The following is a 15576-nucleotide window of genomic DNA, read 5'->3' as shown; positions in this document are numbered from 1 at the left end:
ACCTTAGTTGTCTAAAACATGTTGCTGTTGTATGCTGGTGGAGATAATGTGTACTAGCTAACGCTACTTTATGTTATACGTAGATTTTTGTATGTATAACAATTAATTTGATGTCTAAAATCTTTTCAGCAAATTAACTAAGTACATGTTAGTAATCAAATATATGAAGTGGAGTAAAAAGTACAATGTTTTCCTCTGCAATGTAGTGAAGAAGGTGTTTAAAATGGAAATACTCCAGTAGTACTGATGTGTTTAAATACAGTACTTGAGTAGATGTACTCAGTTTATGACTTTATTCTCGTAATATAACGACTTTTTTTCTCGTAATATTACGACTTTATTCTGTAGATCTCAAATGTTTTTTCCCTCAATGTGGCCCTCATACTCCGTAGTACATTGTCTCGTGTCTTCACGAGACAAAGGAAACCTCTGTTGGTCTGGAGGAGCTGCAGCATTTATTTCTGCACAAACATCCACTGTACATTCACTAAATATTCTCAGAGCTAAACTAACTCTTCTGCAGTGTGGAGTGTGCGCGCATGCACGTGAGAGCGGAGCGAGCTGAGCCAGTGAGAACGAGCGCGGTGTGTGAGTGAAGGCCAGCAGGCAGAGGAGCAGAGTACAGCAGAGACTCCGGTCCTGGAGACCAAAGCTACGGTCTCCCCCGCGTCCTCCGACTGCGGCCAACACTGTTCAACAGACGGGCTTCACTACATAGAACTTTGCGGTTTTGGTGCTTCCGTGTAGTTTGTGTTGGAGTTTGAGTCTGAACAGCGTAGCCACATGGGAGCGCGCATGGGACACCGACCCGCAATGATTTATACGTGTAAGAAGTTACAAACAGTCCCTTTTACTACAGCATAAAAAAAACTTTTTGTTAAGTTGACACTTGCAAACTTGAGATGTTGTATATTCTATTAAAGTCAACACCATGCCTGCTTAAATAGTGAGACACATTTTTGCTGCTTTGCAGTGCAGCTGTTTGTACGAAGGCTGTGTTTTGGCAAGAACCTGGTGATACGATACGTATCATAATACAGGGGTAACGATTTGATATATTGCGATACTTTAAGCAAGGCGATATATTGGGATTTTTAATCTAATTCCAGGAAAACTGTCATGGTATAAAGAACACACCAGAAATACACCATTTTAGAATAGGCAAAAGTAACACATTTGCACTGCATGAATAAAACTGTGTTGTGTTTTGCCCCAAACTGCATGTGATTATCATAAAGTGGACATGTCTGTAAAGGGGAGACTCGTGGGTACCCAGAGAACCCATTTTTATTCACATATCTTGAGGTCAGAGGTCAAGGGACACACGAGACCACAGAGACGGAGTACGCAGAGATTAAGAAAGAAGTAAAAGAGGAAAGAGAAGGCAATAACGGGGAGGAAGGTGATGTGTTGGAGGGTAAAGAGGAGGAGGCGATGATCAGGGAGGATGAGGAGACACAACATTGTGTTCCTGAAGGGGAGGAAGGGGAGGACGAAGAAGTGTACTCCAATGTGAACGATATTATGGGTGAGATTTGAGGACTGTTGCGTTGTGGAGTTGCTTGAGGATAAAGTTTCTTTGCTCTAATAAATTGTGATGGACTCATGATGGACTGTTATTCCGGTGAATGAACGGCGGTCCACCACATTGAGCCTGAGGAGACACTTCACACCTCTACATGTTAGGGGCTATCCTGATGCATTCATTCAACTAAGGGTGGACTGGAAGTTGGACAGAATGACTTTATTCAAGATGTATTGTGCTTCAATGGGTTTCCTTTTCATAAACTTTCTAGGTAAATTTACCCACATCCATGAAAAAGTTGACTCCACCATTAGTGCCAACACGTTCTCATCTCAACTCGTCATATACGGACGCTTTGTCACATGTGCTTAATGACCCCTCGGCGTCGCTTTTCGGTCGCAGTAAACATGCTTAATATTGTGAATTAAACAAAAACACTTCCTTAGGATTAGGCAACAAAACAACTGGAAAAAACATGGTCGGGCTTAAAATTACTACGTTTTCACAGTACAAATGTGGCTTTACGTTGTGAACATAGGACACGAACAATCCGCTGATTGTTAAGTGAAAGTGAAACGTAACACACGGGACACAAACAGCGGTCTCTTAGATGAAATCTCTGTGTTTGTTGGACACATCCACCTCTCCTCCGGTCCGCCCTGTGTGTCTCTCCCGCTCTTTATAATACATCACCACAGCACTTTCCCTGTTCGTTTACTGTTGCCGCGGATGTGTTTACATTATATTTAATGGAAAGCCCGGTGCGTCTCCTACCACGACAAAAGTGTGTCGAACGCCGACGACAGTGACGAAGCGTCGGTATTTGACGCCTTGGGAATGAGAACGAGCTGTTACTGCTGTGGCGTGTAAAAGGGCAACCACCTCCGTCCTCTCTGCTCTGAGAGACAAAGTGTACCTTTGTTTAATATATTTTATTTAACTAGGATAAGCATGTGCTTTTCTCCCAAAGTACATGTTGTATAAAATTCCCTCATTGTTTCTATGGACATGTTTTCTTGCTGATTTGCGATGGAGGGATAGTGACACAACAAATTTCCTACTACAAAAAGACTATATTTTGTAGACAATTAGTGGATCTGTCTAACTCCGACTGCTGAAGCTTCTTTAGGATGCTTGTTTTCACAGAATGAGGACTGTAGATTCTGTGCTCATCTCTTACAGTGGAATTACTTTAGGATGGGATCTCTTCAGGGTCAGTATGGACAGGAACAACAATTACAGAAATGTTGATGTACATTACATACAGTATGCGTGTTAGTATTATTTTAAGAGAAACAGGAAGCTCTACTTTAAATTTGTGTGAATTTATGCATCCATTTTCATATAAAATATGAAGAATGGTTGAATTACAAATTTCAGATCAGCACGCCGTTATTCATCTTTTTATTTGATCTGTTTTTTTCAAACTGATAAGATGATTGGCCTAATTTGTCTCTACAGCCCTGCTAGTGTTTTAAGAGTCACAGATCACTTCCCTTTTTAATGTGTTACAGGAATCAACTTCTTTTAAACAGAAAACAAACACTTGTTTATGTTTGGAATGAAATCATTGTTTTCAGTTACAACAAAGCCTTTCTTACTTTTTGTACATTCTGCAATATTGACAGGTTCTGTAGTGAGTGATCAATATGCAGGCATACAGTAACTAACTAGGACAAAACTGTAGGTAGTTCATAGCTAAATATAGTTCTGATCTAGCACGTTAAAGTTTTAACAGGAAGTTATTAAAGAGAACACAGTGATGCCATGTAAAGTAATGTTTCAACGAATAACCACTTCAGGGACTTTTCTGTGAACAGAACTTAAAGATGTTGCACATTAACCATTAAATCATAAATATAGAGGTTCTTTCCAAGAGGCTGCTTGCATTTAAATTAAGAACTATAATTAAAACATATTATTTTTTATCTGCAGGTATTTCATGCACTTTATCAATGACAATGTACATGAATAAACTAATGATTAAACTAATGACTATATTGGACCGTTGACCATCATTATTTAACTGCCACTGTAGATATTAATCAGTAATACAGACCATTCACATGCATGCACATCCCACTGTGCACATAATGTGTTATGCATCATGGTACTTCCCCTTTCTCAAAGTTTCTAAGCCCCTCACAGTCATGAAGAAAAATCAAGATTGTTTCATTTCATTACTCAGTGTTAAAGTTGCACATTATCAACTTCATCTACAGTATTTATTTATATATATATATACTTTTAGAGGTTTTAGCTCTAAGTGTTGCAGTCAAAGGAGTGCCAGCAGTGTGTAGAGAAACTTCCTGGAAACTTGTTGTAGCGCGAAGAGGGAAGAAGTACAAAAGGACGAGAGGAAGAGAGTTCAGAGCAGAGACACTCAGCAGAGATCACTGTGGAGAGAAGAGAACAAGACGAAAAGAGGTAAGACAACTTTTACCTTAAATTTTACTGTAAATAACTGTAACTGTAAATGGAAACTGTAACCTTATTTTTTAATTTCCTTTAAAATTGTAAATCGTAACCTTTTTTTTTTTTAAATATCTTTTTAAATTGTAAATGGAAACCGTAGAAGTAATTCTTTCCTAACTAAAGTCATTAAATGCTTTTTAGAGTTCCTCGCTTTACTTGTAAAATATGTGTGCATTTCATTCAGAAAGTCTGAGCTTAGGGGGATTGTAGTTAAAGCTGCTACAGATCATTTAAGTTTATTTATTTAGCAGCTTTCTGGAACAGATATTACAAAGAGTTTCTCACAACCCTGAAGAAGATGTTAGCCACATGTGTTAGTGTGATTACAGAAAAGGTGAACATTGAACATCCTGTATTTCAATCTGTGCTGTGAACCGTGGAGGTGTTTCAGATACAGTTTCTTCAACTGAAACATTTTAAAGTTTAAAATGTTTGTACTTCTGAAAGGAAACGTTTGTTCTGTGGAGGAAGAGCCTGTCTTCATCATCGTATCAGGATGTTTGTTCTCATCTGGGTGACTCTGCTCTTCACTGTGAAAGGCAGCAATGCTGACCCAGGTATGAATCTTATTATGATACCAATATTTATCTTTGAAGCTGCTGATTAGACTTTCAATGTTACTTAAAATTTAAATGTTCTTTTAAATGTTGTCTTTTTAAGCTCCACTTAAGTATTTTTCATTATAACTGTGTTTAAGTATTTTGTAGCTTGTTAAAACTAGAATGATCCACAACATCTATTCATTATCGGGGAAATCCTTCAATTTAAATATATACCAGATGTATGGTTTTCCATACAACAAAATTGATTTTTGTTTTTATATATAAAAGTACACTTTTTGTATCTATAATCAGAAGAATTTGACAACATAACTGGCTGAGACAATATTTGATATCAGCCTCAACATCAGCAAACATATACTGGTCTAATGATGCTGGAAAAATCATTTTTGTCAAATAAACCCATACCTTTCATTAAAAGTAAACTTTCTTTATCGATGATCACTTAATGTGTCATCAAAATATGTGTTCTCTGTTTTTAAACTTCCTTTTCCCTTTCGTCATTAACAGGTTCCTTTCTAGGAGGAAAACAACACTGCCAAAAAGAATCCTTCTGTATCACCCTTAGTGAAGGAGAAATAACAGCAGAGGCTGGACTCTGTGTTGTGATACCGTGTTCTTTCACCACCAGTTACGACTTTACACCCCAACATTTAGTTTGGTACAAATGTGAACCATCTAAACAAAGATGTGGTGATTCAGACATCATATTCCACTCCAACAAGAACAACACAAAGGTTCAGTCTGGGTTCAAAGGACGAGTTTCACTGTTGGAGCCTGACGTGAGTCAGAGGAACTGCAGCATCATCATCAATGACGTCATTGAGTCTGACTCTGGATCATATCAGCTCAGAGTTAATGGTCTCCAGTATGAGAGTGAGAGTGGATTTACATACTCTCTAAGGACAATCGTCTCTGTCAAAGGTATGAAGAGCTACAATAAATATATACAGTGAAGATGTTCATTGTTGTTCCTCTGAACTGCACCAACAGTATTTCCTGTATTTATAGTCTTAATGGAGAATGAAGTAATGTTTGTTATTTGTCGACCTCTGTGGGCAACCAGTAGGAACTGCAGCAGCTCCTGATAGAACTCCTACTTACTGCCTCATTGAAATGTTTAACAGAGTATCTGATTGTTTTAGCCCAAATTGAAGTGAATGGTGACCTTCAGGCTGCTCACCTGATTCCACTCATGGACTGCTCTCCCATTAGATCTGATCCAGAAGCCCACAGTGATGATTCCTCCTCTGACAGAGGGACAGCAGACCACACTGACCTGCACTGCTCCTGGTCTCTGCTCTGGATCTGAACCTAACATCACCTGGACGTGGAGAGGAGCAGGAGAGAAGGCCTCTCACATCACAGGAAACATCACAGCTCTCAAGACCGAGTACCTGACTGCTGTCACACAGAGACACAGCTCAACTTTGATGTTTAACCTTTCAGCTGAGCACCACGGCAGTGAGGTCACCTGTAAGGTCATCTTCACCAACAACATCACTACAGAGGAGACAGTGACTCTGAATGTGACCTGTGAGTAAATACTCTACTTTATTCTCACCTTTACTTTTTACTATCTGAAATGTGTGGTAATAGATGTGCTGTCATGTCATTTCTGATGGTTTCCTGAGCTGTGTTTAATTTTACAACATCAACAGTGTTCTTGCAGGAACGTTGGGAATTAGTGGCCCTATAACATCATATATGATAATTTTGTCTTATAGATGTGTTCATATCGTGTTACACCGTGTCCTAACTGGATGCGATGTAAGAGAGCGTCAGCGACAAAATCAGCTTGATTACATTGTTTTCTATTGGAGTGACCTAAATGTCGCTTGCGTTGAGAGCGACAAACATGTACGAGGAACGGCTGATAAGTTCATATAAATGAGCCGTCTGTGCCACCAAGAGCGGAAGAAAACCAGGTCAATTGTCCTGGATGTACATGAGGATATTAACTTGATTATTACCACTTTGAGCACAAGCATTGACTCTCACCGTTATATGCGTAGTGTCCACAAGAGAACGTTTTTACGAGCTACCAGGGGCCTGTTTCACATAACCAAGATAACGGATTTCCAGTTATCCTGTTTCAGTTTAGCCTTAACTCGGTTTCACGAACGCAATGGCACATTAGTTATCATGGAGATTTATTCTGTGCAGTTAGCCTGCTCCAGACCAGGCTAACAGCCAGGCTTGATTTATCCTGGTGTCTCATCTGTTCAGTCAGCAGTCACTCCGATCAGAAACCAATGTGTTTTTTACAGTTAGTCTATGACCTTAAGCATGTATTTTGCCTTATTTTTATTAGCCTGCATTGAAATATGGTATAAAAATACGTTCTTAACTGAATACATAACATCATTCAGTTGAGTACTTTTATTTTAACATTGTGATCATTAATTTTTATTTTTTATAATCATTCATGTGACAGTCATTATTACGGTTATATTGTGTTTATGAAGACTGCTGTTCATATTGTTGTTAGAGGTTTGATGAATATGTTATTGATTAGAAATGGCTGATAAAGTTCACTGGACCAGTAACTATATAGTGTTCTGAGTATTCATGAAACAACAGGGAGAGGACACCACAATTATCTGACCTTTTATTTTTCTTGGATCACTGGTCTGCTGGGGGAGAAACACACAGCAATGATTAATTAATCGTGTTACTATGTATACTGACAATGTACACTGAATTTATCACTTCTCTTTCTAATACCCTCAGTTTGTATTGTTAAGTGTGTGCTTTACAGACATCTGAGAGTTCTAGGATCCTAAGTAGCTCTGCATGTGAGGTTCAGTCAGAGGTCCTGACCTGTGTGTGTATCAGTGAGGGGTTTCCTTTACCCATTGTGTCCTTTCTAATAGCAGCTCAACATGGACCCAGTGCAGTGCTCCCCTGGGTCGTCGTCGCTGTTGTATCTCTCATCGTGAACGTCATCTGCATAATCCTCTTGATGTTCCTTTGGTATGTTACTACTTCATCATTTGATGCTTTAAAGGTTCCATCAATGGAGACTTTTAGACAACACATCATGTCTCACTCTTTCTTCTCTCCAAAGGAACACAAGAAAAAAGGTGAAACCAAACCGAGAGGACAGAACTTACATGTCACTGCAGAAAACCGACCCGTCACCAGAGTATGATGTTATCGCTCCACGTCTGAACTAACAAGATTCAGCTTCTACTGAGTGTAGTAGAAGATGCTTCTTCCATACTCTGACTGATTTTCAACATGTCTAAGATTTTATGAGTATGACATGTCTTAGTTGTTTTTTTTTTAAAGATTTTTTTTTTACATTTAGTCTTTGTTCGGTAGATACAGAAAGAGAGGGGATGACATGCAGCAAAGGGTTGCGGGTTGGATTCTAACCCCAGGCTGCTGCGGTAAGGACTCAGCCTTGGTACACGGCCCGCTCTACCAGGTGAGCTACAGTGGAGACCCATTTCTTTGTTATTTTTAATTCTACTGCAACTTATATTTAGTATTTTACAGTATTATTATTTTACATTTGATTACACTTCAACCTTTATTGACCCAGGGGAAGATCACTGAGCACGTATTATTTCAGTATAATCATCGGCTGTGCGGCTGTGGCTCAGAGATGGAGTGGGTCGCCAATCGGAAGGTCGGCGGTTTGATCCCCTGCTCCTCCAGTCCGCACGTTGAAGTGCTCTTGAGCAAGATACTTAACCCCGAAACGCTCCCGAAGGCTGTGCCATCGGTGTGTGACAAATATGCTTGCTTTATGCAAACAAATTAACGACACAAAGCAATGACAGATATCGTCCAGAAGCTGCAGCCCAACAGGCATCAACAGCTGTCAGTGTGTCAGTGTGATGACTTGACTACGACTTGCCCCAAACTGCATGTGATTATCATAAAGTGGGCATGTCTGTAAAGGGGAGACTCGTGGGTACACATAGAACCCATTTACATTCACGTATCTTGAGGTCAGAGGTCAAGGGACCCCTTTGAAACTGGCCATACCAGTTTTTCCTCGCCAAAATTTAGCATAAGTTTGGAGCGTTATTTAGCCTCCTTTGTGACAAGCTAGTATGACATGGTTGTTACCGATGGTTTATCAGTTTTTTTTTTGTTTTATATGATACCAGCATCTAACTACAGCTTTAAAACTGAGCCCACTACAACCTCTGAAATATCGATTGTGTTAAAGAAATTAGTGGCGTTAAAACAAATTTGCGTTACCTCGTTATTATTGTGTTAACTTGGACAGCCCTATTATAGATATTTATTTTTTCAGAGCTGGTGTTATGTTAATCTTTGTATATTTCTAGAACAGATTTCACAAACTGCTTCACAATAAAAGTATAACAGTAGCCCTCCTCCCCCCCCCCCCCCCCCCTTTTTTATATTAAGTTATTAGTTTATTTTATTATTGTTTTTATTACTTTCTTCGCTTTGTATTAATATTATTTTTTCACATTTCTTTTTATTATTATTATTATTTTTTTTCTTAATTTTATTTCAATTTTGAATGCTGAGGTTGTTTTCTCTAGTGAACTTATTGTGTTCGTCTCTAAGCTCAACTACTTAAAAAATATATTTATAAACTCATGTAATTACGAACTGTAAATTGCATATATGAAAACAACCTCGAAAAAAAGGGAAACAATAAAAAAAAAGACTTCCCAAACTGCTTCACAATAAAAGCATAACAGTAGCTGCGCCCTGGGTGATGAGTTAACCAATTTAGTTAAGCAACTATGGAATTACTGAACGTGCAACGTCCTGTATTAAGAGCTGTTATGTCAACTGTGGAGCTTCCTTTGTTTTAATTTCATCAACTTCCTGCCTGTTTACTGCACTTTCAGTGTAAAGTTTGTCCTGTGGAGGGAGACACTGACTGTCTCAAGCATCCAATCAGGATGTTTGTTCTCATCTCTTTTCTCTGTGAGAGGCAGCAATGCATCTTGTCATGATGCCAACATTAAAGATAATCATTAACAAAACAGTCATCAATATTTGGCCATGATAAATATCCTTTCTGAGGAGCTTCCAATTTACATTATTACGTTTTTTCCACCCTGAATTTACCAGTTCATTAGCAGCATTCCTCACAGCATGTATTGACTTACTTGGGAACTCTGGATGAATAGTTCTTCAAATGACTATTTTGTTTACCAAAGATATTTTGGATAAAGAAATATGTTAAATGCTTAAATTCTGTTGAGTTGTCTGGTCAACGCTGCTGACAACAGCAGCAGTTATATAAAACAAAAGCAGTCATAGTTTATAGTTTTATAGTCAAAGCCTTTCTCCATCAAATATCATGGTGCATTGTGAAAATCTAGATCCCTGTTTTCCGTTAAAGGTCCCATATCGTGCTCATTTTCAGGTTCATACTTGTATTTTGTGTTTCTACTAGAACATGTTTACATGCTGTAATGTTCAAAAAGTCCTTTATTTTGATCATACTGTCGGCCTGAATAAGCCTGTATTTACCCTCTGTCTGAAACGCTCCGTTTTAGGGCATTTTGACGGAATTGCAACAGAATTTCGTTGCTAGGCAACAGCTTGGGTCCATGTGTACTTCCTGTCAGCTGATGTCATTCACATCCACTGCAAAGAGGAATAAACTGGGACACATTTAGAATGTTTACGTTTAAATCTGTGTAAAGGGTCTAAATATTGTATATTTGTGACATCACAAATGGACAGAAAATCCTGACAGCTTGTTCCAAATGCAGAGTTTCTGAATACGGGCTGTGTGTATTTCCCTGTGGATTGAGCGTTTCGATACTTTCACAGTATTTATACAGGACTTAAGTCTGCTTTATAATAAAAAAACATGAATATCTCACTTTTTTATAATATGGGACCTTTAAAGTATCTAACCTTAGTTGTCTAAAACATGTTGCTGTTGTACGCTAGTGGAGCTAATGTGTACTAGCTAACGCTACTTTATATGTTATACGTAGATTTGTGTATGTATAACAATTAATTTGATGTCTGAAATCTTTTCAGCAAAGTAACTAAGTACATGTTAGTAATCAAATATATGAAGTGGACTAAAAAGTACAATGTTTTCCTCTGCAATGTAGTGAAGAAGGTGTTTAAAATGGAAATACTCCAGTAGTACTGATGTGTTTAAATACAGTACTTTAGTAGATGTACTCAGTTACTTGACTTTACTCTCGTAATATTACGACTTTTTTTCTCATAATATTACGACTTTTATTATATTTCTATTTTATTGAATGTTAATTGGTGCTTATATGCATCTTTACACCTATTTTTTCCACATACTTGTGTACATGATTTATCTTTACCTTTTATTTTTTCAGCTTTGTTGATTTTTGAGTAGCGTTTTGCCATTTGCTGAAGATGCCTTTATTTGAATCAGGCTTTTAATAGAGATAGGCCGTCATTTCTAATTTACTCGTCTGATTGTATATTTGGTCATATTTCAGTATGAAGCTTCCTGCTTTACTGATCTGCTCCGGTTTGCCCTGATACATTTTTGTTCCTGTATTTTGCTGTTATTACAATCTCAATACTTCCTGTATTCATTTCAAATTAAAAAAGCTTTTTAGCATTTTATTGTACAGAACCCCTTCATACAATGCTTTTATTGTGAAAAGAGTAGCAGGATTTTGTTGTGGAAAATTCAGTGACTTGCACATTTCTGATACTGTACTTGAAATGTGGCTACTGTCATCTTGTGTCACTTCTACGTTACTACAAAATACTGTTAGGCTGCCTGAGACATTAACACACATACACCCACAGTGACTGAAGTAGGACAATAACACATTAGATGAGTCATCCAGAACAACACATTGTTGAAAATTGCATGATTATATTGTTGAATTTATTTAATTAAAGGGATGGAAATGTACATTACTGACAAAATTGTAGCCAGTTCTTTGCTAAAAATAGTTTTAATCTAGTACCTTGAAGTGCAAACAGGGAGTTATCAGAGATACGGAGAACACAGTGGTGCCCTATAAGGTAATGTTTAAATGAATAAACACTACAGTGACTGTGATGACAACAGTACGAATGTTGCACAATATAAACTAAAAAAAACACACGATTGCAGAAAGTGCTTCCTAAAAGGTTGCATGCAGTTTTAATGGGGAAATGCTGTAAGCAGATACTTTCCATTTGAATATTTTGGTACTTAAATGCAATTAATCTGTCACAAGTTGTCTTTTTAAATGCATTTCGCTGCAGATATTTGCTAGTAAGCTGTATGTGGCATGTGTTGTGCATTGTTGGGGTGATTTAAGAAGCTATATATAACAAACAGTTATTGAATATTAACATTTCAAAAAAGGAGTCATAAAAAACACCTGCGGAGGAGTGTTCAGTGATTGTACTGGTTTGTTGGTTTCTCAAGATAACACGATTTCTTTGGATTAAAAAAAGAAAAAAGAATCGCATATTTACAGTACTTCCCTTTTCAAAAACTTTCACATTACTTCACAGTTATGGAGATGATCTAAAAAAACAGGCAAACAAAAAATACTTTTCATCATTCAATGTTAAAGGTTCACATTTGTCACTAGATACAGTATATGATACACATATTGTGATATTATGAGATTATATAAGTGTATAAAAGTCTGTCAGGAGAGCAGAAATGTTGCTTAGCAGTGTGTGGGGAAACTTCCTGAAACCGTGTTGTTGCACAAAAAGGGAATAAATAGAAAAAGTGAGGAGAGGAAGAGTCAGTTCAGAGCAGAAACACTCAGCGGAGATCACCGAGGAGAGAAGACAGCGAGACAAGAAGAGGTAAAATACAACATTTATGTTTTCTGTTTAAAATATAAACTTGTTGAACTGATTAATTCTTTACTAACTAATATCATAAAATTACTGTTCGACATTCCTGGATTTGCTGGTAAAGTAAAAGTGGACTGTGCTAGAGAAAGAGTGCTTGGGGAGGGGAGAAATAATCAGTATTTATCACAGTTGGTGGTGTATTCAGTAAATGATTCAGGGGCCCAAAGCTGCAATAATGATTGTAGAAACGTAGGATCTTTCGAAAACAGATAGTCACAAAGTGCTTAATTTAATCAAATCTCAGAGTAGTTACACCACTGGGTAACGTATGTTAATAACGCAACGATGGAATAACTAAACGTGCAACATCCTGTATTACGATCTGTGAACTGTGGCGCTTCCTTTGGTTCAGTTCCTCTTATGTTTACTGCACTTTCAGTGTAAAGTTTGTCCTGGGGAGGGAGACACTGACTGTCTCAATCATCCAGTCAGGATGTTTGTTCTCATCTGGGCGACTCTGCTTTTCTCTGTGAGAGGCGGCGCTGCTGACACAGGTATGCATCTTTATTATAATCTTGTTATAATGCCAACATTAAAGATATGAAGAAAATAGATAATTTACCTTTATAAATAGTTAATTAGTTTTTTGACCAGCTCATTAGTAGTATTCCTCACAGCATCTATTAACTAACTGAGATAGATAGTTTTTAAATGGCTATTTTGTTTGTCAAATATATTATGGATAAAGAAATACAGATGCTGAAATTCTGTTTTGTTGTCTGCTCAACGCTGCTTAAAAATCAAGCATAGTAATATCCCCTCTTCATCATTTATTAAATATCATGGTGTATTGTCAAAATTGAAATATCTTCTCCCTGTTTTTTCTTTTGCTGTTTCCATTAACAGGTGCATCAATTTGGAGAGAAGACTGTAGAAATGATTTCTGTATCAGTCTTAGTGAAGGAGAAATAACAGCAGAGGTTGGACTCTGTGTTGTGATACCGTGTTCTTTCACCACCAGTTACGGCTTTATACCCAAAAATATAGTTTGGTACAAATGTGAACCATCTAAACAAAGTTGTGTTGATTTAGACATCATATTCCACAAGAACAGCAGAAAGGTTCAGTCTGGGTTCAAAGGACGAGTTTCACTGTTGGAGCCTGACGTGAGTCAGAGGAACTGCAGCATCATCATCAATGACGTCATTGAGTCTGACTCTGGATCATATCAGCTCAGAGTTAATGGTCTCCTGTATCGGAGGGGCAGTGGAGATGAGGAGAGTGGATTTACATACTCTCCAAGGACAATCGTCTCTGTCAAAGGTATGAAGAGCTACAGTAAATATATACAGTGAAGATGTTCATTGTTGTTCCTCTGAACTGCACCAACAGTGTTTCCTGTATTTATAGTCTTAATGGAGAATGAAGTAATGTTTGACATTTGTCGACCTCTGTGGGCAACCAGTAGGAACTGCAGCAGCTCCTGATATAACTCCTACTTACTGCTTCATTGAAATGTTTAACAGAGTATCTGATTGTTTTAGCCTAAATTGAAGTGAATGGTGACCTTCAGGCTGCTCACCTGATTCCACTCATGGACTGCTCTCCTATTAGATCTGATCCAGAAGCCCACAGTGATGATTCCTCCTCTGACAGAGGGACAGCAGACCACAATGACCTGCACTGCTCCTGGTCTCTGCTCTGGATCTGAACCTAAAATCACCTGGACGTGGAGAGGAGCAGGAGAGAAGGACTCTCACATCACAGGAAACATCACAGCTCTCAAGACCGAGTATCTGACTGCTGTCACTCAGAGACACAGCTCAACTTTGATGTTTAACCCTTCAGCTGAGCACCACGGCAGTGAGGTCACCTGTAAGGTCACCTTCACCAACAACATCACTACAGAGGAGACAGTGACTCTGAATGTGACCTGTGAGTAAATACTCTACTTTATTCTCACCTTTATTTTTTACTATCTAAAATGTTAAGAGATGTGTTCTTGTGTCATTTCTAATGTTGTTGTTTTTTTAGCTCTGTTGGATTTTAGCACATCAACAGTGTTTTTGCAGGACATTTGGGAATGTAGTGGCGCTATAACATTGTTTATAATAATTTTTTCTCTTATAGATGTGAAGCAAGTTAAAATCACTGGAAATACAAGTGTGAAGGAGGGTGAGACTCTGAATCTGACCTGCAGTGTTGACAGTTTCCCTCCATCTCTCATCACCTGGATTAAATCTTCTGACAAAAACATGCAAAATGGAACCGAACCGAATCTGCAGATCGAAACTTCAACTGGTCTGCAGAACAACACTGAGACCTTCCCACAGGAAGAAAGTGCAATGGGCACTTTTCTCATCCCTAACGTGACCAGAGAATATTCTGGACAGTACATCTGCAGAGTAAAACATCTGAATAACACCCTGGTGGAAAACGTTGATGTAACAGTTGTATGTAAGTACATTGTACAACTGTTCTAAGAAAAAAAATGTCTTGTTGTATTTTGCTCTTTCTTCTAATCAGGTAACTGAAATTATGAGTTTAGAGCAGAGAACAGCTTTGATAAGCCTTCCAAATTAATCCTGAATATGGGGCTGTCAAAGTAAACGCGATAATAGGTTAACGCATATTTGTTTTAACGCCACTAATTTCTTTAATACATTAACGCAATCGATATTTCGGAGGTTGTAGCAGGTTCAGTTTTAAAGCTATAGAGAGATGCTGGTATCTTATGTAACTAGAAAACCTAATGAATCCATTGGTACCAACCATGTCAGACTAGATGACTGAATAATGCTCCAAACGTAATTTTGGCGAGGAAAAAATGCCATAGCCATTTCCAAAGGTCCCTTGACCTCTGACCTCCAGATATGTGAATGTAAATGGGTTCTATGGGTACCCACGAGTCTCCCCTTTACAGACATGCCCACTTTATGATAATCACATGCAGTTTGGGGCAAGTCATAGTCAAGTCAGCACACTGACACACTGACAGCTGTTGTTGCCTGTTGGGCTGCAGTTTGCCATGTTATGATTTGAGCATATTGTTTTATACTAAATGCAGTACCTGTGAGGGTTTCTGGACAATATCTGTCATTGTTTTGTGTTGTTAATTGATTTCCAATAATAAATATATACTTATTTTTGCAAAAAGCAGCATATTTGCCCACTCCCATGTTGATAAGAGTATTAAATACTTGACAAATCTCCCTTTAAGGTACATTTTGATCAGATAAAAAATGTGCAATTAAC

General features: G+C 38.0%; 1 protein-coding gene across 1 annotated transcript in view; it reads left to right on the top strand.

The window, feature by feature from the left end:
* The window catches only part of LOC141778397 (myelin-associated glycoprotein-like), a 34691-nt gene that overhangs the window by 13554 nt on the left and 5561 nt on the right, over window positions 1-15576 (top strand). The window contains exons 3-5 of the mRNA XM_074652626.1: window positions 5071-5484; window positions 5776-6096; window positions 14452-14778. Of these exons, the coding sequence (XP_074508727.1) occupies window positions 5071-5484; window positions 5776-6096; window positions 14452-14778 (1062 nt within the window). The remainder of the gene's footprint in view (window positions 1-5070; window positions 5485-5775; window positions 6097-14451; window positions 14779-15576) is intronic.

This window comes from Sebastes fasciatus, chromosome 12 (assembly GCF_043250625.1).
Source record: "Sebastes fasciatus isolate fSebFas1 chromosome 12, fSebFas1.pri, whole genome shotgun sequence".
Classification (NCBI taxonomy): Eukaryota; Metazoa; Chordata; class Actinopteri; order Perciformes; family Sebastidae; genus Sebastes; species Sebastes fasciatus.
Note: the sequence above shows the minus strand (reverse complement) of the source record. Positions and strands in the feature narration are given on the sequence as shown.